Source organism: Rissa tridactyla, chromosome 1 (assembly GCF_028500815.1).
Source record: "Rissa tridactyla isolate bRisTri1 chromosome 1, bRisTri1.patW.cur.20221130, whole genome shotgun sequence".
In the NCBI taxonomy this organism is placed as follows: domain Eukaryota; kingdom Metazoa; phylum Chordata; class Aves; order Charadriiformes; family Laridae; genus Rissa; species Rissa tridactyla.
The window spans coordinates 84621256-84645997 of NC_071466.1; the positions used below are offsets into that span (position 1 = coordinate 84621256).

At 39.9% G+C, this 24742-nt stretch overlaps 1 protein-coding gene across 2 annotated transcripts in view; it reads left to right on the forward strand.

The window, feature by feature from the left end:
- The window catches only part of EGFL6 (EGF like domain multiple 6), a 43619-nt gene that overhangs the window by 14156 nt on the left and 4721 nt on the right, over window positions 1–24742 (forward strand). For both annotated transcript variants that reach the window (XM_054188925.1, XM_054188927.1), the window contains exons 6-9: window positions 3537–3671; window positions 5378–5500; window positions 13471–13800; window positions 23910–23990. In XM_054188925.1, coding sequence (XP_054044900.1) covers window positions 3537–3671; window positions 5378–5500; window positions 13471–13800; window positions 23910–23990 — 669 coding nt within the window. The remainder of the gene's footprint in view (window positions 1–3536; window positions 3672–5377; window positions 5501–13470; window positions 13801–23909; window positions 23991–24742) is intronic.

Sequence of the window (24742 nt, forward strand, 5' to 3'; positions counted from 1 at the left end):
TTGGCCATGTAATTCTTTATGGGAGTCCATTCCCCAATAAAGAGTTAAATGTTTTGACATAATTTGGAGTCAGTAACAGATTCTGTTTCTCCCTATTGCTCTGAGGTCTACAATGCTACTGACATAATGCATTAGAGGATTTGAGGGTTGTGTTTGGAGAGGTTTTTCTTTTATTGTGATGACCCACAATACAAATGGCTGGAATTTTCTCCAGAAGCCTCAACATCACTTTAGCTGGGGGTTTCTTGGGTGATAAAGAAAGCGTTACTTACATCGCTTGGTACTGTTCTGTGATACCGGTTTTATATTGACATCTGACAAAACTGTGCTACAGAATGTAATCCCATGCTGAAATCATACCCATTTTAATACTGAAGCTAAATGAACTTATTTCAAACCCAATAGATGTGAAACAAACCCTCCAAAGTAGGGACCACTCCAACAGCTAGAGAATATGGGGCAGTGAAGATCATGTCAGGGAGGAGTTCCCTGCTCCTCAAGGAGGGGGTGATCCAGGAGTCATGAACGACCCCCGCAACAGCAAGGCTGTGCCCTGTGTCCAGGGTCTGTCTGGGCATCTTTCCAGCAGCTGGAATATTCTTGTTGCTGTTCATCACAGGCAAACCTGAAAGCCTCTGAAAGTGTTCGTTTTTCACACCGGATGCTTTTTGTTTTAAATTTAAGGGAAATACTGCTTTATATGTACTTTATGCCATTTCATTTTAAAATAGGACCAGTAGCAGAGCTTCATTTGTGAAAAAAAAAAAAAAAAAAAAAAAGAATTTTCAGTTCCAGATTTCTTCTTTAGAATAGTTTTAGTTCCTTCTTGAAATGCAAGTTTTCCTTTTGAATCAGTAAGTACATTTTCCTGTACAATGCTAACTGGTAGCATTCAAACAATTTCAATTTGAAAAAAGAAAGAAATCAGCCAGAAAATGATTATTTTTCCTTCTTTCTTACTTTCCCTCTTTTCCAATCTAGCCTTTCTTTCCTGGTCTCACCTGGCCTCTAGGGTATCACCCCTAGTCAATGCCAGGGAATGATATTTTGTGGGGGTTTTTTAACCTTTATTCCACTCGGGCAAGCATAGAAGACTGAAAATTGCATCTGGGAAATGTTTTACTTCCCAGAGCTGCCCAAATTCCAGTGGAAAATAGAGAATGAAAATTCCTCCTTGGAGATACTCAAAAGCCACACAGACGTGGTCCTGGGCAACCATCTCTAGGTGTTCCTGCTTGAGCAGACTAGATGACCTCCAGAGGTCCCTTCGAACCTCAACCATTCTGTGATTCTGTGAGAAAACGTCTTGCAACAGAGGCTATTTACTAAATGTCTTTAGCAACATACCTGATGATATTGATGATTTCATATATTTTTACTTTATTTCTGTCACGATGGTGCAAGTCCTCTAGATCACAAAAGGCAGGTTGGAAATGATACCTTACAGGCAAAGAATAACAGTAGCTAATCCATTTCAGACGCTGCTTACCGATACGTACTGGTTGAATGATTTCTACAGCTTAAAGAATATTTTAGATGTTGAGAGGTTTGACATTCAAACATAAAAAATTAATTTTAGCTCCAATCGTCAAAACAATATTATACTTAACATTTCAAACAAAAGATTAAGTGAATGTATCGACCAAGAAACACTGCTGGGTAGAAGGACAGCTACTATGCGAATTGTTCTCCTTAACACACAGCTGTAATATCGTCATGTATGACGGTCATACAGCCAGGGAATACTTTATCACGTTTAGGAGCTATCAAATAAACCCATATGGATACTTGGCTCAACTTCCAAACTATAAACTCTCCAACATGAGAACAGTATTTCCTTCTTTCAAATGAAATGAGTTTGTAATTGGAAATGTCCTGCTTTGAGTAATCAGCAAGGCTCTCGGACTACTCCCAGTCACAGTTAACGTTTGAATTATGTAAGAGCTATTGGAAGGTGAACATTTTAGACATATGCATTTAAATACAATAGACAAGATGAGTGGTTCTCTTCAATCTCTTACTGAATTATTCAGGCAACTATTTTTGTTCTTTTGTATTGAGTTTATTTCTATTTACTTGCCTTCTCAAATGGCTTTGGAAGAATGCTGATAGAAGATAAAATAGACAAAAATGTACATCCAATGGTTGGAAATATCAGACCTCTTCTTTCTCCATGACTTGTGGTATGTCATCAGTTCCCCACCTCTAAAATGAGAGAGATAGCATCATCCTGCTGTATAGCATAATAGTGCTTAATACATTATAGGATACTTTAATACTCTGGTATTAGTCACAGAAATACTATAAACAGATAAACATTTGAAGATCCCTTGCTATTAGTCTTAGCCTAATCCTCCTAAGAAGCTGCATTCCTTCTGGACCTGCAGAGCAGCACATTGATGTGTTCCAGTTTTCCTCTCCTCCACGTGCATAGGTGAAGGAAAAAAATAACAATTGCAAATTGCACCAAAATTTTTAAGTAAACCTAAACCTCTTGTTTCAAAGAGTACAGTGAGCCTTTAGTGTTCGGTGCAGACATAAGCTTCATGCTAGGATCGAGTGCAGCAGGCTCGTCCTTCAGCTTGTGACAGACCCTGGTCCTGTCAGAGGCATGGGGAAATGAGAACCTGGAGAGGTCTGGGAATGCCCTGGAGGCTGGGGAACAGAGGCCCTCATCAGGAACGCGTAGCATGGGCAGAAAGAGGGATTTTGACTACAGGTTTGTTTAAATATTTTTCTGCTGTTGTCCACTTCCCTTTGGTCACCTAAGCACTTAGAAAAAAATGGTAGATGTGATAAGAAGACCGATTGTGGTGTCCAGCAGCACTTCGCAGCAGTTCTAAGCTGTAAAGGGCAGCAGTGTGCTGTGTCACTGCTGAGTGCTAAAGTGGGAAGGACGAATGGCAAATATCATAATCTGCACTCTTTTAAATTTGATGTTATAACAAAACAAATCAAATTAGTAACATTGAATTACAATGGTTGTTGAATAATGTTCTTAGGGTCTTCCCATACCAAGCTTCCTCCTTCGCTGTCCAAAACGTCTGTCCCTGTCATCTGCCTTGCTGGGCAGACCACTTGCCCAGTGGGAAACTCTCTCCCCGCTATGTCTTGACTTCACCCAGCAAGGGGAATTGCAGAGATTCAGTAGAAGAGCTGCTGCTGCTCTCAGTTTCCTGTTTCTGGGGCTTTCTCTTAAACTATTCTCTGACATTTCCCTTCTCGAGGATATAATGGAATTTGTGGAGCTCCTCCTGACCCCGCTGCACGACTTTAGGGCAAATCATTGTCCTCAGCAGGGAGAATCCCCACTGCCAGTTACCCTAGCTTTTACCATGCCAGGGCTCAAAATCTTCCTTAAAGTCAGTTCACATTTTGCTGCTTCATTCATATGAACGCATGCAAAAAGCTGTCCCCAAGTGTGAAATTATAAGACTTATTTAATAAACAACTTGTGATGGCCAAATCCCAACTAGTTCTTGCTTTCCCATTTTACCTTTTCACGGATCTGACCAGCATCCCTTCTCCTGCTCTAGACATTGATGAATGCTCCACTGGCAAAGCTGTCTGCTCTTACAACCGCAGATGCGTCAACACATTTGGAAGCTACTACTGCAAGTGCCAGCTTGGTTATGAACTGAAATACATCAGCGGCCGTTATGACTGTGTAGGTAAGATTTAGCCCATGAATTTTGCTTCTTCATTCTTTTCATTCCCACATCGTGCATCTTTCCTGTCATTGCCCGAAGCATGTTGGCCTAGTCGGGGGTTATTGCCTCAAAAATGGATAAAAGATACCACACTAAGAATATTCTTGATGGTACTTTGAGTTTTTCTCTGGGTTTTCTCTGTAGCCTTCTGAAAAACCTAATCACTGGCCCTTGCAAATTAAATTGCCTCATTGTGCCAAGTCAAGATGTTGAAGAGCTTGTAGTACGTTAGCAAAAGCTGACTACAAAGATGTGCTACTTCTGGAACAGGTTTAGTTAAAGAGACATTCTTTGTTCTCTTGGCTCTCAGTGTGTGATGAACAAGCAGTCTCACAATCTTTTTGATCTTCTTTTTGGTGTCCTTAATGAGGAATGTGAATCAAGTGCTTTTATGACTGTAAAACCAGTTGTTTGGGTGGACAGTACATAACTTAAAAAAAAAAGTATGAAAAAAGTAGGTTTTAATTACTTTTGAGGTCTCTCTTGCACGCCTAAGTTTCTCCCAAACAAAAATAAATACAGGCTAAAAGTATCTTGACATGCCCAGGTGTTAAAACAAATGTCAAAACACCTTTACTGCTGTTTCAATCTATTAGCTGAATTTTAATCCATTAGCAGTTGATTGCACGAGGACCTGGAAGGGTTGGACCTGCTACAAAAAGTGCATACAAAAGAGAATTCATGGGTTTTGTTTATATTTGCTTGGTATTGGGAATTAGGGGTGGAAGGGAGAGCGTAAGGCAGGTTTTGGAGACTCAAGTTTGCATTTCCTGTTGTATGCAAACCCTGGGAGTTATAACGTGGAAAAAAATACTCACTTTTTCATACAATATGTATGCATGGGGGAAAAACTGGGGAGGTCTCAGAACTCAGGATTTTATCTGCAAACCTGAATCTCATTCTCAGACATATCATATTTTTGAGTCAGTCTTCCTGCTGCTTGTCTCCTACCTGACTTACTTTATGAGAGGACTCGTCAGCTGCTAAAAATGAAGCAATCTGGATAAAATGCAAGTGGTGCAAAAATTTGTGCAACAACTTGGCTCCCTCATGTGGCAGAAATCAGAAACAATGTAGCAAAACAATTGAAAAGAAGGAAATCAGTTACTCTTGATGCCTGTACATTTTGTTCTGTCAGTTGAACTTAGTATTTTCTACTGGATTTTTCCTGATTATATTTTTTCACACAGCATCATGTGTATGCTGGAATGTTAGAGGTAGATAGAAGATCTCAACATCTTGGCATGCTCAGGGTTACTTTCCATTGCATTTCTTCTAGAGTGAATGAAAGAATGAGAAAGATTTGGTGAATTGTTTTTTAATTGATGTCAGATACTCTCTTGGTGCCTTTTGCATTTTGTTAATAGAAGAGTGTGTACAACCTACAGTTTGAATCCTGTTCTCAGTCATAAAATCACTATGTTCATTTTGTCTGCACTGGGATGCTCTGCATTTTCCATGGATGCACATGCCAGCAGTTGTGCATTTGGAGCTGACGTTAAGCATTCTCTCCCAGTGTGAATTCTTCTGCTTCTAATGGTCTCTGGGCCACCTCGGTCTAAGACTAGTGCTTACAATACCTGGAAACAGATGGCCAGCACAAACAGGTTGTCATGAAGCTTGGGTTTCAGCGGAGTTTTCACTGAGGCATTTATATCTTTCCCTAGATGTAAATGAATGCGTGACAAATACACACAGGTGTAACCTCCATGCTGAATGCCTCAACACTGAAGGATCCTTCAAATGCAAATGTAAACAGGGCTACCGAGGAAGTGGCTTCGATTGTGCTGGTGAGTACCACTGGATGTCAGGAATAGTGCTATATTGTTTTTCTCCAATAATTGATGGTTATAAGGCATTTTCTAGGAAATGTCCTGTTGAACAGTCATTTAATACCAACTAAGCAAGACCTCTTCCCAAAATAATATACTGATTGCACGAGTCATTGCATAGTTAATACAAGTATTATTTGTTCAAATTTATTTTGCCTATGAGTCCCCAAGTCTCGTAGCGTCACTAGGAATCACAAATAAAACAGAGAAGAGAATTTGCCCTGAAGAAACAGAGAAAATAGAAAAAAGTCCACTTTCCTTCAACTCCCACAGCTAGCCTTGTGGAGAGCTGGGCAGTCCCTTCCAGAAGAGTTTCAGGCTAACTTAGCAAAAAGTGAGAGTAGGGAAACTATTTTCACTTATAATTTTGCATTTGTTTGTCTATTGAATATTGAAGACCTCCTATAAAGACATCACTGCCCGGTTCTAACTGAATATGACCCTCCAAGAAGGAAGAAAGAAAGGCTGTTCTTGTCTTTATATTTAAAATGAACCTTTTTATTGGATACCTTTATTAAACCTGGCAGAGGTTTCTTTTGCAACTTTGTTAGAGATGTTTTCCTCAGGAGGACCTCTGAGTGCTGCTCAAAATTTTTGACTAAAGACGTTATGAAAATATTTTAAAGGTTCTTGTCTAAAGCAGATGAAGTCTACCTAATGTATAAACCTTTTTTCCTGGGTCTTTTTCAAGCAATTGTCGATCAGATATGTATTATGATTATACCTCACGGTCACAGGTGTTCTATGAGTCTCTCTATTAATCATGTTCCTACTCCCATTAGGATAGTAATTGAAATCTCCAATATTGCATTGATAAGTTAAATTTCCGTCAAGTTTCTACTTCCAGTAAAAAACGTTGACTTTTAACATGGAAAAACTAAGCACACAAAAACCTGACTAGTACTGAAAGGTTTGTTTTGGACACAGATTGCCACAGCAGAGCTGTTTAGAAGGTTCTTCTGCTCAAATTCAACGTTGCGAGCCAGATTCCTTGCTAGACCACATCCCTTGTGATATGTCACTGCAGCTTACTGCAATGGAAGGATGCGATGGGGCTTGAGACTTGACTGAATATCAAAGCAAACTGACATGACACATCTTGATGTGGTTGTGTTAAAACAAATGTACCATAGATTAAATGTTAAACAAATACATCTTTGAGCAAAAAGGTCTGGGGTTTTTTTGGTTGTGGGGTTTTTTTTTCCTCTTTAATGAGAAGCTGAAAATTTCAAAGGAAATTTTCCTTTTGACCAAGTCTACATATAAAATATTCTTTCCTCAAGCAGAAACTATTCAACAGGAATTCTTGCTAAAATATGAACAAAGGAAATATTTTAGCTTGTGGAGAGGCTATGATACATTTTTTAATGTCTAGCCCTGTAAAAAAAATCAGTGCTGAAGACAGATGTTTTCTGTCTTCTCAGTGGTGTGTCTATTAAACTTTTTGCTCTCTCTCTGCATACTTCCTCATGTCATAGTTCCAATTACTGAAGTCCATTAGTAATTTAGAAGAGGAAGGAGTCATGCATTCATAAACTTAGCAGAACACGTGAAATGGAAAAGAGATTTAATACAAGACAGGATAGAGGTTTAACACACAGTAATGAGAGAAATCAGAGCCATAGGCAGAAGGTCGAAAGGCAAGGGTCTAGCTAGAAAGATGTACACAACAATAGAGGGGGGGGAAAATACAGTCAGTAATAGGTAAAACCTGAACAGCAGCGATGCTAAAAAGAAGCTGGTTTCTCTGGTCTTAATTCCCACATATACACCTCTTTCTAAGCAGAGAGGAGGAAGTTCTTTTAACCTTGAATGTTTCAGTAGTTGATTTTTACTGCAGTCCTCAAAAAAGTCTCATCAGAGCAACTGATGGGGGTAGGACATGCTATTGGGGAAAATGTTTTTCAAACAGTGACAAAAACGCCACTTAGATGTACCAATGTACACTGAAATGCTGTGTTCTCTGTGCCACATGGCAATTGTGGAAAACCTTTGGCTTTACTGAAGTCAAATTTCAATTTACTGAAATTTTGGTCTTGGTTTTAATAGGATGAGAACACCATCCTGGGAATCTGGTGGCTGGGGGCTGTGGCTTCACATTTCTTTTGGTGGCAGCAGCTGCAGCTCCTGCAGCCCATCCCAGCTCCCAACAGATGGGCCCGGGGTTGTGCTGCAGCTAAAAGAAAGGCTTCTTAAATATACCCTCAGTACTCCACGTAATTATTCTCACAGGGTGGGAATCTCATTTCCACAGGGAACCATTAGTCCTTTATAGCAATTGTCTCTAGTATATAACTACGTGGCTACCATGGCAGCAGTATTAGCTTTTTATATCAAATGAAAAACATTTTAATATATAGCGTTATTTTCAGAGTATGAAATGAGAGTAACTAAGCACGTTGTTTGTAATGAAGCCTCTATGGCTACATCTCCTTATGCTACCAAATAACCTAATAAGTGAAGTAACGTAAAATTCACCTTTGCATAGAAGGTGGGGGAAAGTTAATTTATATGTTAATATACTAACTTAGGAGAAAGCTGCTGAAACATCAGGCTGCAAACAGGGCTGCTTGCATGGATATGACGTGTGATCGTTAAGGCACCCTTTTGCCATTCAGTACTCCTATACACATGAAACATTGGAGGCTATTTCTGAACTGTCTCTAGCACACATTTCTTTTGAGAATCCATAGAGGTGTAACCTTTCAAATGCTCCCCAAAAGGGTCCTAGCCATTTCCACATCTGGCCTCTATCCTGCTGCAATCTGTTGCTGTTCTCAGGTTCATGTGTTTCCTGATTTCCTATTGTGCATTGAAAAACCACATTTCCCTCACCACATGCTTCTATGTCTATTCCAGCTTTTATTTAAGAGTAGGGTCTCACAAGGTTCCGTAAGCAATTAAGATTCCTGGGGGAAAAAATGAACCTATTTTTAATTCACATTTTTGGTAGGAAGCTACAAAATAACAGGAAAAAGCAGTACTAACTTAAAGCCTACAACCTTCAGCCGTCACTCTTCGGAGCTCAACAATGGCACTCTTGTTGTTGCTGGGCTGGAGGCAGAGGTTACTATTCTTCATTATGCTTTGCTGGATATATAAATGGCAATACAGGGTCACAACAGCTCTCTTTGTCCCTCTTGTATTACTCAGGTTCCTTTTTTTGCTCATAGGGTAACCCCGAAAAACCCATATATGATTTTGCTTTCTTATTACCCTGCCATTCCTGAGTTGGGTTTGACATCATAAAATTTCAAAGCTTCAAAAGCAATTCTGGTCCTATCACTGGTGAGATTCTTATGATTCAATTCAGTGTGGAGCCAATACTGCTGTCATTCTTCAATGGATAACACTTCAGCTTTTGTCATCCCACATTTCCTACTGAAAGCATTGCTGGCTGGTGCAGTCATTTATTAAGCACAGCCCAGTGTGGTGAACTTGCCCTCATTTCTCAAAGCATCCTTCCCTAAATAGGATGGTAAAAATTTTAGAAATGAAACAGGCTAGTAACATATATTGGTTGATGACATTCCATGGTGCTTAAAAGAGAATAAGAGTCTAGAATCTGTGCTTTAACCTATCTATGAAAGCTTTCAGACTCTCTAAAGACTCTCTAAAAAAGGCATCCTTCATTATGAGGTCGAGGACTTCTTAGACTGATTTCTGAAACCGTGTCCTGCTGATGTAATCTTTACTCACATCTACAGACTCCCCCTAAATATGGTAAACAGTTGTCTGTATCCCTCATCCCCTCTCCCACTTTTATTTACAGAAGCTACAGAGGGAGCTACAAAAGGGCTTGTAAGCCAGTCTCCTAGGCTTGTCTCTTACCAGGTTTTTAAATGTATTGCTAGGCGTGAAGGTGGAAGCAGTGCGGTGCCTGCTGCAGTGCAGAGCAAGCTGTCTCCTGTTGCAGCCCCCTTATGTTCAGAGCCCCAGCCAGCGCCGGCTGCGGTCACAGAGCGTGTGGGAGGAAAACAGATCACTGTCTGTCCCTCTCCTGTATCATCCCCAGAGTATTTCCCTTTACACAATACAGCACAGGGACAGGGGGCTGGCATCTGCTCTCTCTCTGTTTTTTTCCAATTCGACTTTCACAACTTGGTCATTAGGCATCCTACACCAAGCCATTTCTGTGGTCTTACAATCTTGCACCGCAGACAGAAAAAATATACTTGTAGCCAGCATTTGCCTTTGTTTTTCCACCTCTCTGTAATTCAAAGAAACAATATACCTTTGAGAGCTGAGACATTTTCATACTAGGGCAATAAACATAAACTGTTTTAGAGCAGGAAGCGTTAATCTGCACGCATAAGGGAGAGCTGGGATGAAATGTACTCCATTTCTTTTCACTTTCTAAAATTCTGTATGCAGTCATGTGGATGGATAAATGCACAAATGTTCGTGGGCAACACCTGTGTATTTATATACATGTCTTGAGGTGAACAGTTCTGAAATATCGCTGCCTCAGCTGTAGCACCCCAGATGGTCAGAAGTGGTGAGCTGTGCATTCAGGCAAGTCCACAGGCAGTGGATTCAACAGAACAGACTGAGTTTAAGGTGGTCTATCCTTACGCTTGGATTATTCTTCCTGCAATTTATGGGTAGCTTTAAAAAGCCTTAAATACACACCTCCAGCTACTCTAAAGCTGAATGTGGATTAGAAGGATGCTAGTGATAAATCCTGAAATATGCTTGCTGTCTAGTCCCTCTTTGTCCCCATGAGCATCCCGATTTTCATATTGCAGCAGCAAACTGGAGCCTGCAAGCACATGGGGATTATACACTTTCATCTCCCTATTTTTGTCACTCCCGACAGTTGATTTTCTGCACTGCTTAGTTTTGCACATACAAGGAGACTGGTTTTCTGACACCACAGAGTTTATTATGTTGAGCTGTAAGAATTTTTCATTTCACTAGGAAGACTTCAAAGCAGAAACTAAAAGCAGATGTTCAGGTTTTCTGAGCAGTCAGTCCTGGCTTGAAAATCTCCATAGCCTCTTTATTAACAGCCTCAAGTTTCTTGTTACTGATTGTCAAGAGGAAATTTGTTTGGAATGAAGCTTTCCTGTGTAATTTTTGTTGCTGCATTCTGAGCTTAGACCCAGAGAACCTTACATCCTCCATGACATCATCCTCCAGAGGAAAGGCTCGCTTAACGGAGTATTAGTAAAGTTGTAATAAAGCAAGTATCTGACAAACAAGACTACAAGTTTTATGCAAAGGAAAACAAAAACAAAATCCTAAATTTTCATTTATTTTTTTATTGGCGTCCATTTACTTTATACCTCCAACTGCAGCCTCAGAATATCTGAATTCTCCAGCGAGCACACCAAGAGAGTCTGATTCTATTCCTGGGATACTAAAAAGCATGTAGTTGCATTTGCCATAAAAAAAATGTGATGAATTAACAGTGATAGGATTGTATTTTCCAGGAGTGAGTATAAATTCAGGGAACTTTCCCCTTTTCCTACTAGACTACAGTTCTATTTTATTAACTGGTGTTTTTATTTCTGCTATGTTTCCATAAAAAGAAGCACACAGAAAAAAGTACTACCCAAGGTTACAAGTCCAGTCCATCTGTCCCAAAATGCTACTATAATTTTTTTATTATTATAAAGTGAGGAGCAAAACAAGAACATATTCTTGCCCTGATAATGCAAGCACTAGACAGCAAAAGCAGAGGGGAAATAAAAATTGCTGACTTGCCCCACCATTTGCAATCCCAAAAGGCTGTAGGCATTACAGCATCAACACTGATGGAGAACCAAAGATAGGAAGCAGCAAATATGAGGCTATTCTGACCCATTCGTGGAAATGGTCTCCATCTATGGAAGAGCCTTTGTACAGCAGACTGGAACGGCTCAGCTCTATTTCCAAGGTACTTCACATAAAGGACTCAAACTGCAAAAGGCTGTCAGTAGCTTATGACACGGTTGTGCTATCCTACTCACCAGTCCTTCTTCCTAACCCACACAGATTCAGGCTGTGGCCAACACTAGAGTGCTGAGTATATAGTTGCATACTGTCTGGTCACGACATAGCAGTCATGAAATCCTGAGCTGATTTGTCTCAAGCCTCAAAGTCCATTGCCGTGGACTTTAAACCCCAAGGACACTCTCTTCCTCAGTAGCTCTGGTGCAATGGCAGGTAGGGACTTGGTTAACCCTAATGGAATCCTTATGGTGGGATGGGATCATCTCATAAACTAGAGCTCCTCAGATTTATGTCTTCTCTAAAACTTGCATATTTGTCACACAAAGCCTTCCAGACCTAGTTTTGGCACAACGGTGTTCCTCTACTGATGTTGAGCAGCAATTGACGTTGCCGATAAAAAGCAACAACTGCAATAGTGCCATAATTTCTCCTGTGAATTTGCTTTGTACTGTACACATACCTTGAACAAACTGATCCGAAGTAGTCCTGGCTTTCTCCCTCAATTTTGATTTGGCCGTCAGCACAAAGAGCCATCAGTCTTTGTCAGATGATAAAAGAGTACATCTGGAAGCAACTAAAAAAGATCAGTTAGTCTGTTCTTTTGCTCTGAGGCAGATCACGTTCAGCCTATTAATGACAGATCATAGCGTAACCATTTTAAAAAACTTCTAGTGATACAAATAATCAAATAATCATGTGGTTTACTATCCTATAGCAAGGATAATAAGCAAGTTTTTCATAATATGTAACTAAAATCTCTCCTCATTTCATGTAAACTGACAATTTTCCTATCTTAATAGAACATGGAGAACAGCTGGCCAACAACCTATCTCAAAGGAGCCCTTTGTGCTGCTACTGGGTCCCAGCACTGGTGGAAAATGGGTCCTGCATCCCCACATCCCTAGAAATTAATCTTCAAATGGATTCCTGAGAAAAATGTCCCTCATTCAAGCATCCAAACACAGTTTGATGATTTTAGAGAGAGAAAAAAATGAATTTTAAAAGAAATAAAAGGCCTGTGTCTTGAAACTGAATACATTGACAAGGAAAGCATGATTTGAAAAATCAGGCCTGCCATGTAAATGTAAAAATGTCCTCTTATCAATTAATGTTTTGAATTTTTTGGATGGATATAGAGGATATTTGACTTCATGATACTTCATAATAGGGAAAACCCCAAATTCAGTTTTTTTTTTCTTTCGTTTTACAGGTTTGAACAATCTCAATCGACTTTTACCCCACTCCCAAGTTTTTCACTTCTGGCAGTCTTTATGATTCTCAACAGAATCCAAAGTTTCAAGATACTACAAGGCTGGTTATCCTTTTAGTATTTTGTAGCCAAGAGGAATAATAAAATAGTAACAATCTCAGGAAATTTTATGTTCTAGTTCACCTTGATATTGCAAGATAATAATTTGGCGTTCTTGGATGCCTCTCTGAAGATTTGGGGTTTACCCCTGAGAACTAAATATCCCTTAGAGCTAAATGAAATGTAACAGAGCAGCTTGAGGTATCTACTCTCAAAATCCTTTCCATTTCAGTGGCTTCCAGCCTGTGGTGCAAGTAAAGTTAAGTCAGAGAAGTTCACACAAGACAGCTAAGAAAAATGCTCATTGCTAGCAGACTGACATTTGTTATGCAGGGAATCATACCTCCATGGACAATTTTAAGTAGTCCACAAATTGAAGAAGGACAATTTTTTTTTTTTTTTTTTTAACCAAGCTCCAGTGTAAAAATAATTCATGTCAGGGGCTCTATGTCCCATGTTACACAGGAGTCCAAATGAGGTTACGGTCTTTTCTGTAACTCAATAGAGCTAAACACATGTACATATATTCAGTTCTATGCAGAGCTTAGTTTATATCTCATAGTAGAAATTTGGCTGTATGGGTCTCTGGACATTGTAAAGGACACCGTGGTGCCATTTATAAATGTTGTCATTGCTGAATTGTTCCTTAGATGAATATTTAATATTTTCTTCTTGGTTCTAGTTATCCCTGAAAAGTCGGTGAAGGAAATTGCAAGAATCCCTGGAACGGCTAAAGACACAATTAAGAAACTTCTTGCACATAAAAACAGTGTGAAAAAGCATGAAACAATCAAGAATGTGATCCCAGAAGCAGCCATGACACTGGCTTCTAAGACCCACTTGCAGTTATTGGACTATGAAGGTGGTATTGATCTTGGCAGGAGCTACACTGAGGAAGAGAAAGAAACTGAAGCTACTGCAGAAGAGGAGGCAGAGGAGTCAGACGAAGAGGAGAAGGAAGATTTTGAGAATCAAATTGAGCATGAGCGAAGCCTTAGAGGAGATGTCTTTTGTAAGTCTCTTCATTTTCTTAAGAATCTGGTTTCCATGTAAAAATATATATAAACACTAACAAAATCATCATGAAACATTACAGCCATTTTATCAGAAATTACTTGTAGAGAATGAAAAGCAACCTAACGTACCTATGGGTGAGACTAAAGGCACTGAATCTCCCTTTTAGGGGAATCTGTCTGCAGTCAACGTGAGCAGGGAGGGACTGCGCTATGCTTTCAGAGCAGCTTAGACATAGCACATGGCTTGTCCCCATTTTCTTCACGGAAGCCCCAGCAAAACAAGATAGTGTGCTGCTTCATTATGAGTAAGACAATAATTAGCTTTGATTCATGATAGGCATACTCATCATCCTAAGTAGTGTGCTTTGTTCAGAGGAAAAACACAGACTTTGGTGGTGTTGTGTTTCAAATAATATAGACTATAATAATAGGCACCACTGTTGTTCATGTTGTCCCCAACAGAAAAATAACAACGTGAATCACAGAGCATTTTTTTTATCCCTTTTGTTTAAATGTGAGGCTTTATCTGAATGAACACTCTCAAATTTAAAGCATTTGATGGTATTTGAGCAGGAGTCTTGCTTAATTTCTGATATTAGTCATTTATCTGGAACACTGACATAGGTTTCCTCAGTCCACTTTCAGATGTTTCCTTCCAGCTATTATCTTGTATGCTATGCAATTTCTTGCTGTGTTCTTTAAAGTTTTCAAATGCATTTTAATTGTTTTTTAGTACATCTGGCTCAGTCAAACATTCTTCAAGGTAGTCGCAAAAACACAGAATATGAAAAATAAACCCTGCTAATAGTTTATTCATGATACTTTCTCTTTTCCGAAGTATAGAAAAATAATAGATACTATCCTACAGCAATTAAAATTATGCATCATATTTCATAATGATAAAAATGAACACAAATTCAGTTTAAGTTAGCATTCAAATTGTTGCTATTTGATTTGGAAAAATACACGAGTATAATTTCTTTAAAGGAAAGATCATTTTAAAGTCCTCTGGGAAAAAATGGTCTGTAATATTGCTCCTGTAAGAAAGCCAAGAAAAAAATGTGATTATTCACCTAAATACATTTGAGAACGCAAGCTTTATTGCCAAAGGCAATCTTCTCCTAAAATTGCTTTTTTTTTTTTTGGTTTCCAGTGGTAATTGTCCTGTTTCAGTTCAGGCTAAGGTTATAGATTAATATTGCTTCCCCAAATTATGCTAGCGAGCTGATAAACAGAGTGAAGTCAGGTCTTTGTTCCCCAACCTCCGCCCTTCCTGCAGATATTAACAGTGAGGGCTTATGGCATGTTTCAGGTTTGCTGACAACACCAAACCAGGGAGAGTGACCCATAGGCTAAAGGGCAGCACTGCTATTAAGAGGGACCTGGCCAGGCTGTGGCAATGGCCTGACAGGAACATTATGAAGTTGAAAAAAAGCAAATGCAAAGGGAGAGAAAAGCCTCATGCAACATTACAGACATGGGATGACTGCTTAAGAAGAAGCCTTGCAGAAAAAGGGAAGTGGTTCTTCCCCTCTGTTTGGCACATGTGAGACCACATCTGAGGTGCTATGTCCAGTTTTGGCCTCTCTATTACAAGACAGATATGGACATACTGGCATGAGTCTAGCAGCGCTCCACCAAGGTCAGGGGCGTGGAGAACATGGCATATGAGGAGAGGCTGAGAGTAACTTATTTTCAGCCTGAAGAGGAGAAGGGTAAGGGGAGATCTTATAATTGTCTTCAACTTTCTAATGGAAGGTTATAGGGAAGGCACAGCCAGACTCTTCTTGAAAATATACAGCAATAGGACAAGAAGAAATGAACGCTGGAACAAAAACAAAACAAAGAAAAAGATCTGATTAGATATAATTAAAAGAACGTTTTACCATGAAGGTGGACAAAAATTACTACAGGTATGAGGAGAGGTTGTGAAATAACCATCCTTGGAGACATTCATAACATGACTGAGCTGGGCCTTGAGCATCTTCCTGATGCACCTAGCCACATGCAAAAATACACTTCTGCATGTCAGCTTTTAGCTGGACCAAATGGTGAAAATACTCAGGACTGACATGCCACATCAAGCCCTTCCTTGCACAAGAAGAAAAGTTCAGGGTGGGAGTACCAAAGTGAAGGAATGACAGATAGAGCGCTCACTCTCTTTCATGGTGGGACTTTGGTGTATTGAGACCCCTCTTCGGACCTTTTGACTGTCGGAGGTAGGAGGCAGTTGGCATACAGGCCAACACAAAAAGAGAACAGCAAGATACTCAGGTTGAAAAAAAAAATTAAAAAACCAAAACCAACAGCCAGAGCAAAAGCAGCATGTTCATGTTTCCATCTGATAAATTAGGAAGCCCAGCTGGCATACAGAACATCCCCCCTAATTCAAAATCTGTATTACACAGACAACAGTGACTTTAACCCACCTTACCTTCTCCAATGACTGTCGTAAGCTCCAGGCTATACTCAATCTCTCTGCTTTTTGTGAAAAGTTTCTGGCTAATGGTGCCATGCCTCCAAAGTTGAGGGTCCTGTGCTCAGGATGCCACCCTCCTTCTGGCCAGCCACACCAGATTCATTAGCTAAGTCTCAGCCTATCTCTTTACTCAGCCTTTCACTCCTGACAAGCTTATGCCACTTCCTGTCCACCTTCTAAGGACCCCTTCATAAATCACCTGCCTAAAAGAGGTAGCAGGTGCAGGAGCTGAAGCCAAATTGGGGTTGAAGTTTTCACTGGATGGCAAACTCCCCTTGGGGTTCAGCCTTACCATGTTGGTACTGCCAAATGCATTTGAGGCTCTCAGACCAAAGGATTAAGTGACTTGCTTCTCTTCTCTCACAAGAAGCAATAACACCCAGGTCTCCTGATGGCTAATCTCATACTTTAGTCTTATGACTACAGAATTCTGTTTCACAGACATTTCCACTAAAATACTCTCCTGAAGAAGGACATCACTCTTCCCAGTCATGCCAGTTAATCCAAAGCTGGACATAATTTTGCAGGAAGTATGGAGAAAGTGAGCAGAAGACAGCTGCAATATATATGTGGCGCCTTTTGTTAAGACTAGGTTCTCAGGTACTCAAGCTTCTTCATGAAGGTAAATTGGTGGGGAGCTTGCACGTGCCAAGAGAATGGTGTGAACTGACCAGCACTGGTAGCACCAGATACATTCAACTAAATGTGGTTAGACTGGGAAGGATTCAAAAAGATAGACTAATTAACTGCAAAATGCTAGTTGAATCTGAAGGGAACATTTACGCTCTGCAAGAGTATGCTTCCCTGTAGTTGTGATTTCTGTAGGGACAAAAGCAGGTTTCTTCTGTAACCTGCCTGGACAGGACAGGAAGGATTGCCAGAAATAGTGCCCCCACGGTAGGGTTACCATCTTTTTTTTGGTTAAAAGGACATGGGGCTCTGCCCTCTGGGTGTGGTGTTACAAGGGGAATGTGCTCTCCCATACTGGGCTACATGACATTGCAAAGCGTGGATCGTGTAACCTTCCTGTTGAGTACTTGGTGCTACACTATTTGGAAAAGATTAATTTCCCAGATTTCAGTTTCAGTGAGGGCACACAGGGAAGATCCTTTGTCCGTAGGAAAAGCCAAGTCCAAATAATATACAAGAGATTTTTGTTGTGATGTATGGCGAGATTCTTTTTCAAGGGCTTTCTCAACCAAACCAGGACATTTGAACACCATATACCTGGGCGAGGCTGAGACTACTCGTCTCTACAAAATTGCCACTACAACTGACAGCAATGACAATTAAATTATTGCTTGAAAATATTAAAGCACTGTGTTTTACCTGTACTGTTGCCTATACTGTCTTTGTTCCAGTCACATTTAGCTGGAATTTTCTATTATTAATATAAGGGATTTATATGCTGAACACGCCAGAGAGATTTTATTTCACCGGGGAATACTGGCAGAAGGTTGGTGTGCTGCTTTATACAGGGATACTAGTTTGCCCAAGATGTAGCTTCATTAAGTATGTGATCTTGTATTATTTATGGCTTTCTTGTTTGATACCAACTATATATAGCACTTAAGGCATTGTGCCATTTGCATTTTTCTTTCAGGATGGGTTGCGTATGTTAACTGTGCTTCCTTTTCTTTTAAATTTTTACATGCTGTCCTTGTGACTATAAAAATTCAGTGATGATTCAGGCACTTAATTGGTTGTACTTTTGGCTTTAAAAAACTTTCCTTTTTAATGATATTGAATGATCCTTTGGAGTACATGATTAGCTCAAATTTACAGCTCATAAATTTAAACATCGGGGTTTTTTTCCTCCTCTGCTGATGTCTATTCAGCAGTGACTCCTTTACTACCACATTAAGTTCCTCAATATAACTCCCTCTAGTACTCACACAGCGTCTGCCTTTGTATTATTAATATTGGTATTGTTTGTCTTCCAGGAAAAATAGTTATTTAGGAAAAATGGATAGGTCACACTTTTCAGAGATCCTAATTATTATTTTTAAATTCATGTATTATTTTATCATAGTAGTTTTACTACATAATAAATATATAGGGAGCTACATAAAAATCCTGTAGGGAAAAAAGGGTTTGCTATATGGAGATTGAAATTACTAAAATAGGCCGATTGTCAAAATACAGCACCTTCAAGAAAAATACTACTCACAGGTTTTTTAAAAAATGCAATAGTCAAAGATAGCAAAGTGAAGCCCCCAACATTTAAGAACTGTCAAAATTAAGGTTATCTGTGAAAACTTAATTTTTGTATTATTTATATTATATATTATATTATTTATATTTATAATTTTTATATTATTTTAATTTTTTATATTATTTTTATTTTTATACCTTATGATATGGTCTGTAATGACTTTACATGACTATTTTCCGTGGGATCCTTACCTTGTTAAGTGTGAAGGAAGGACCCATCCTGCTGTGAAGGATGCAGTTTAATAAATAGGCTTCTATCCTAGCAATTACAAAAATTGCAGAAAAATTATCAACTTATGAAACTCATATCGTGCTTCAAACACTCCCATAGTATGACGTATGTAGCCAGCTGTGTTAATTACAGAGCCCCCTCCTTCGATAGCACCAAGAATGATAAAGGGGTTTTGGTTTTCTGGTTTATTTGGCAATACTGAAAGTGGACTGTTTCCCTCATGGATTCTAGGCTCTTAATTCTGAAAGAGAGCACTCTCTCAGTTAATCAGGATGTTTGCTCTTATTCTTTCCTGATAATTAGACCACAGTGTGAGTAAATAATGCTCAGACCACAGCTCAGTCCGCGGCTAGAGATAAAAGGCTCAAAAGCTGTCAGACATCCGGCGAAGGTAATCCTTTCAGAGGAGGATGTGGTAGCAGAGATGCGGCATATTCCTTTCAGTACAACATAGTGATATACATAGGAAGCTAGACTTCTACTACCTCTTGTATTCCACTTGGGTTTTTTACAGTGTGCACTCTTGTTTTCTGGGGGTTTTTTATGGGCTTTAAACATCAGAGAGCGGTGTTAGAAAGACAGCAAGTACCATATTTTTGTGAGAGTTCCCACATGCTGCAGTTGCAAGCACTTAAGAATTCTACGTGTTAGAATTAGCAAGAGTGAGTTACTTTTCCCAAATTTCGTATTTTATTTTTTCTTGGACTAACAAAATAATAACATTGAATTTTACATCTAGACTAACCTACCTAGGCAAAACCTAGGCACAGGCATTTTCCAGGGGACAGAAAAATCAAACAGCTGTTACAAGAAATAAAAATATACCGCATTGCCCACAACTAGCACACTTAAATGCATGAGTGCTTATATTCTGCCGTGTATCTGTTCTTCCAGTATAGCTGCCTCAGCAAGAGCTCAATGTGATGCCACAGATGATTTATAAGAAATACAGTCCCACTAACAGAAAAAAAAAGGAATTAAAGTTTTAAGGATAGCACATGCATTACTGCAGATAAATAGAAAATTACTTCCAAGCTATAAACCAAGACATATTTTTCAGACAAAAATGTAATTTCCAAATGCACTAGAAGTGATTTTATATACAGCAGTTGGCAAAGCAGAGAGGTGAAACCAAGTGCACACAAGGGAAAATCTATCAGTGTTTTCAGTAAACTCCTTTAGCACCACAGAGTCACTTACTTACCAGTGCTTTTGTACTGCCTCTGAAGGGTGCCCATAAAGCGGTGCTCCACAGACATATTCTACTGAGCTTCTGCCTGTTGGGTTTGGGGTTTCGGCTTCTTTTCATTTACTTTTTCTTTATATTATTATATTTTCTTAATATTTTCTTAATATTTTCTTAATATTGCAGCTCAGTCCAAGCTGCAATATTAAGAAAATATTAAGAAAATATAATGTGCTTTTCCAGATGTGCTCCTGAAGCTTCCTATTGCTTTTGTGATCTTGTTGCCCCTTATTTGGCTTATAGACTGACTTGAGGGTCCATCCACGTGGTACTTTTCAGGCGGACCTGAGCTCACTCCAGTTCTGCTCCAAGCACACCAGATGCAGGCCAGTTCCCAACCAGAACTCATGTAGTCAGAGTCGGCGCCATTGGCAGACCAGTGCTAACAAACCTGTTGGACAGGCAGAGTGAACTGGTGCCTGCCTGCACCTCTAGGAGGACACCGCTGTGCGCTGTATGAAAGGATACGCTTGAACCCAACTAGGTCTTTTAGTGGCAGTCTGCGATCTTTCTTTACTCAGCTATCTAAAGGTCCCTGGACAGGGGGATGGCTAGGAGGTGGCTCTCAAACCTCATCTATTTCTTTATGTACAGCGCTCCCTGTAAGCCTGGTGTTTTTAAAGTGGAATTCTAGTTCCATGTATAAATTTGTTTCTAAATCCCCTTTGTGACACTGTATTTAGGCACGTTTATACTAGAACAATGTCTCCATGCTTCTTCTCAGCAGTACTTTCTCATTTTCCGAGGTTATTGCTAAGAAGTGTTTCCATGATTGCAGACATCCTCACAGTAGTTTCAGAGTTGGTTTATGTGAGTCCTACTATTTTTTAGGGAAGTCTTTTCAGCCAGATAGAGCTGGCTGGGGCTATTCTGTTTTGCAGTCTCTTTCCTCGCTGCAGTTCCTGGTATATAATACAATTGACAAACTGCATCTAACATGACTCAACGAGAGTTCCCCTCCTCAGAACAGGGGCAAAATTCAGGTATGTGTCGCAGATAGCAGCACTGAATTCCTTGCAGATGCAAGAACCTGTGTTAGCAACAAGGTGGGTGTTCTCAGGACCAGAACGTCACCAATTTACTTAAACTCAGCTCATCATAGACATTCACAGACACAGCTCCTATGGAAATCAGTGGTACCAATTAGTTACATAGATACCTCTGAAGACCCGGGCATTAGTTCTCTCTGTCACTAACTCCTGCTCAGAAGATCAACCCATCTTACCTCATAAGGGTCTCCTTATGACATTAATGATTAAGAATGTGTGGCACCATGATACAAAGGGTTTTATATGTAGAGATTATATAGCAGCTAAGTGCTGCAGGTAAGTAGATGGGTGGGCACCAGCAGTACAGAAAGAAGGACAGGCTCTGCTGTGCCTAAAGGGGGACATATGTGAGCTTTTGTTGGTGAGAGTGTGTTCTTAGGGAACATGAGACGAGGCCTGCCTTTCTGCAAGCTCCACTTGACAGCAAGAGAGCTGAACAGAGCAATCCTGATTCCTGCCTAGTACTTAGGAGGGGATAAACTTTGGATCCTGGCTATGTCCAATGATGGTCTGATGTAAAATGTAGGTATATTCCAGGAAGTAAGGTTTCTTGGAAACCTTTCTGTAGGCTGAAGCTTACAGTTTCTCATAATATGCAGGTGATAACTTCCAGTAAGTGTAGAACCTGAGTGCAATGCCTGACACTGAAAACAAAAATAGATTTGGATACAAAATTTGCCTCCTTTTATGTGCATGAAACTTCTTCACTTGAAGCATCAGCAGCACGCAGCTACACCTGCATGTATATCCCTCAAGTGAATTCAAGTGTAATTCAATAACTTGATAAATAAATCATTCTGGCAGCTGTTGTCTTCTGTTAAATCACTCCACTCTTTCCAGAACTGATCATATTTTAATAGCTCTCTTCATTTTGGCAAGAGTTTTCACAGCCTGAGCCTCTTTCACTAAGCATGAGGCCAAGTTTATGGCACGACAGTGAACTTAACACCTAATCTCTATGTGCCTGTTCCAAAATGTGTATATGTAGACATATATTAATTTGGAGAAAGATATATTAATCCTTGCCTTAAGTAAGAATATTATCCAGGTGATTTAAGCAATGGTCTAGGAGAGGGGAAGGCTTCAAGGGCAACAAGAGAGGACACGCTCCTGGCAGTTCATCAGAAAGCTCGTAAGATCGCATGAGTCTCCTTTCTCGGCTCAATTCAGCACCTCTGGAAGTGCCTCCAGGGCCTCTTCGTTAGTGTGTGTTTTCTCTGGTGTACACACAGAACAATTTTTGACAGTTCTGAAGAAGAAGAAAGGTTAAGTAGATGGCATAGTCTTTATGGTGCTAGGAGGCTCTGGATTGCATTAGGTTGTAAGTATATTCTTAAAATTGAGTATGTGTTTACGACTGTGAGTATGTTGGAGTATTTCAATGGAAAGCCCTAGCTCAGTGGAACTCACGGGAACAAACTCCCCTCTGAACAAATGTGCATGCATGTGAAAGTAATAACTTTAAAAACATTTGGCATTTGCAACTTTCTAATAGCATGTATGATATAATGCTGAGTAGGGAAAAGTAATTTTCATTTCCATAGCTCCTATCATCTGTCACTGTTGAGGAAGTCTGAGCTTTTCTGAGCGCTGCCCACATGGCGTGGCTGAAAAGTGAACTTCAGTCTGTCAGGCTTTCCACTAACACCTTCTGTATGCAGTAATCCAAAGGGTCCTCCTCTAAAATGGCACATTTAAGTTCCTCCTGTTTTCATAAGTGTGACTGTATATATCATAGATATCATCTGCATATGTGTTTGCAAAGGATAGAAACTTCTGCCAGTGAAAGCAGAGCTTCCCCTTATCTCATGTGTGATTAATTACTTACACAGGCTCTGCACAAAGAAGGTGAGACTATCTTTTATTTTTTTAGTGAGTGCCCTTCTCTACTAATCACTTAAAATATTACAAAAGAAGCTTAATCACAGAACTTTAAAAATACTTATTTTACAGTATTACTTAGAGTAAATAAGAGTTTGCAAGCTTGTATACCTTTGTAGCTCATCAGACAGGAGAGATTTTGCCTTGGTCTCTGAGGTTGCTGCTGAAAAATAGTGCTGCTTGAGTTACTGTCTCCTTTAGGCCAGTATCTTAGAGAATGCGCCTAACATTCATTGACTGTGCTGCTGTACCGACTTGTCCAGTTTGGCACAAGACACGTCAACCAATTTTTACACAGGAACTTGTTTGGGGATTTTCACCGGCACTGGCTATCAAAACATCAGGCTGTGCTTGCCAGCTGTTGCAGGGAGGGTGAGGAAGAGGTAGGGCAGTTGCTGCACCCTTCCTTCCCAACAGACAGCAGAGCTGATCAGGTTTGCAGGAGAACATGTACCCCAGAAGAGAGTACGGCTTCAGAAAAATAATTTCCTGGGGCTTCTGTTAGAGCAGCACCACCTATCACTTACCTGAATACAGAGCTGTGGGCCCTTAATCCCCCAACGTTTATGGCTTTTACCAAGTCTCTGACATTACTCATTTTTTGAGGCTGCTGGTTGGCAAAGTGCTGCCAAGCCACTGAGTCATTGTCTTCGCTGTCTAGCATAGTTCAGGTACTTCAATCAAAACTTCAGTTGAACTTTTGTAGCAAGAAAGCAGATCACCACGCCAAAGAAAGATCATGTTCAATGTTTTATGACCTTGTGAATCTTGCATCTCCATTGCCCACAGCTTAGAAGGCACAGTGCTGTACGAAACAGCAATTTAAACCAAGTTTTAAAATTCAGAGTTAGTATCTAACTGGGGTTAGGAACATGAATTTGGTGGTGGAGTGGAAAACACATCCATTGAGTTATTTAAAGAAATGATGGCAACTGGTGTAAAGGAATAAAGTCCCATTTTCTATTCATGTGATAACTCAGCACTTGACAAGTTGTCTTCTCTAGTTCCCAAGGTGAAAGAAGCAGCTGCCTTCGGACCTCTCCTGGCACAGAGGAAAGTTCCAGTGTCAAGACCAAAGCAAGAAGGTAGATTATTTTCATTCTACAGCATTTATTTTCCTATGTATTGTGTATTTTTATAACAACAGCCAAGCCAGAACCAGTTTAAAAGCCTTTAACATAAACCAAAGGTTCGGTGAGCACATTAGAGGCAGCATCTGGCCAAACCATTCAGCCAGTTCAAATGTGAGAAGTTTTTTTTGTATCCTTTTCAAAACATACTTTAACAATGTCCTTTAGCCATGTTCTCTTGGTTTTTCTCCTGGTCCTCTGTCAGAAGTCAATAGAAGTCTCCCCTGAACAAGACTGAATAAATATTTACCCTGAATCTTAAATAGCCTGGCTATGAATTTATGATGGTTCACAATTCATCAGTAAGTCTTGTGGATATCAGAGTAAGATGATACTACCTGTTCTTTCTCACATTAAAAAATTGTTGTAAAATCAGTCAGGGGAGCATACAAGGTCCAAGACCTGCCAATTTAGGTACACAAACAACTTAGGCTTCTGCCATGCCTTAGGAAACCGCTTCATGCATTTTCAAACAGAAAACTTTACTGCCTCTTGGGAACCACAACAGACTGCAGTGTAGGTCTGGTCAAAGCAGAGTATAAAAGCTGATCAAAGGGCACTCTCCCCCTCTCTTCTGGTGGGAAACAGTTTCCCTGTGATGGACAGAATCACAAAGCTGACTATAAAGACCTGCTTACGAGAGCCACAGAAAAAAAGCAGAATCCAAAAGGGGGGATTGAAAGATCGTATGGAGCTGATGTGTTTAC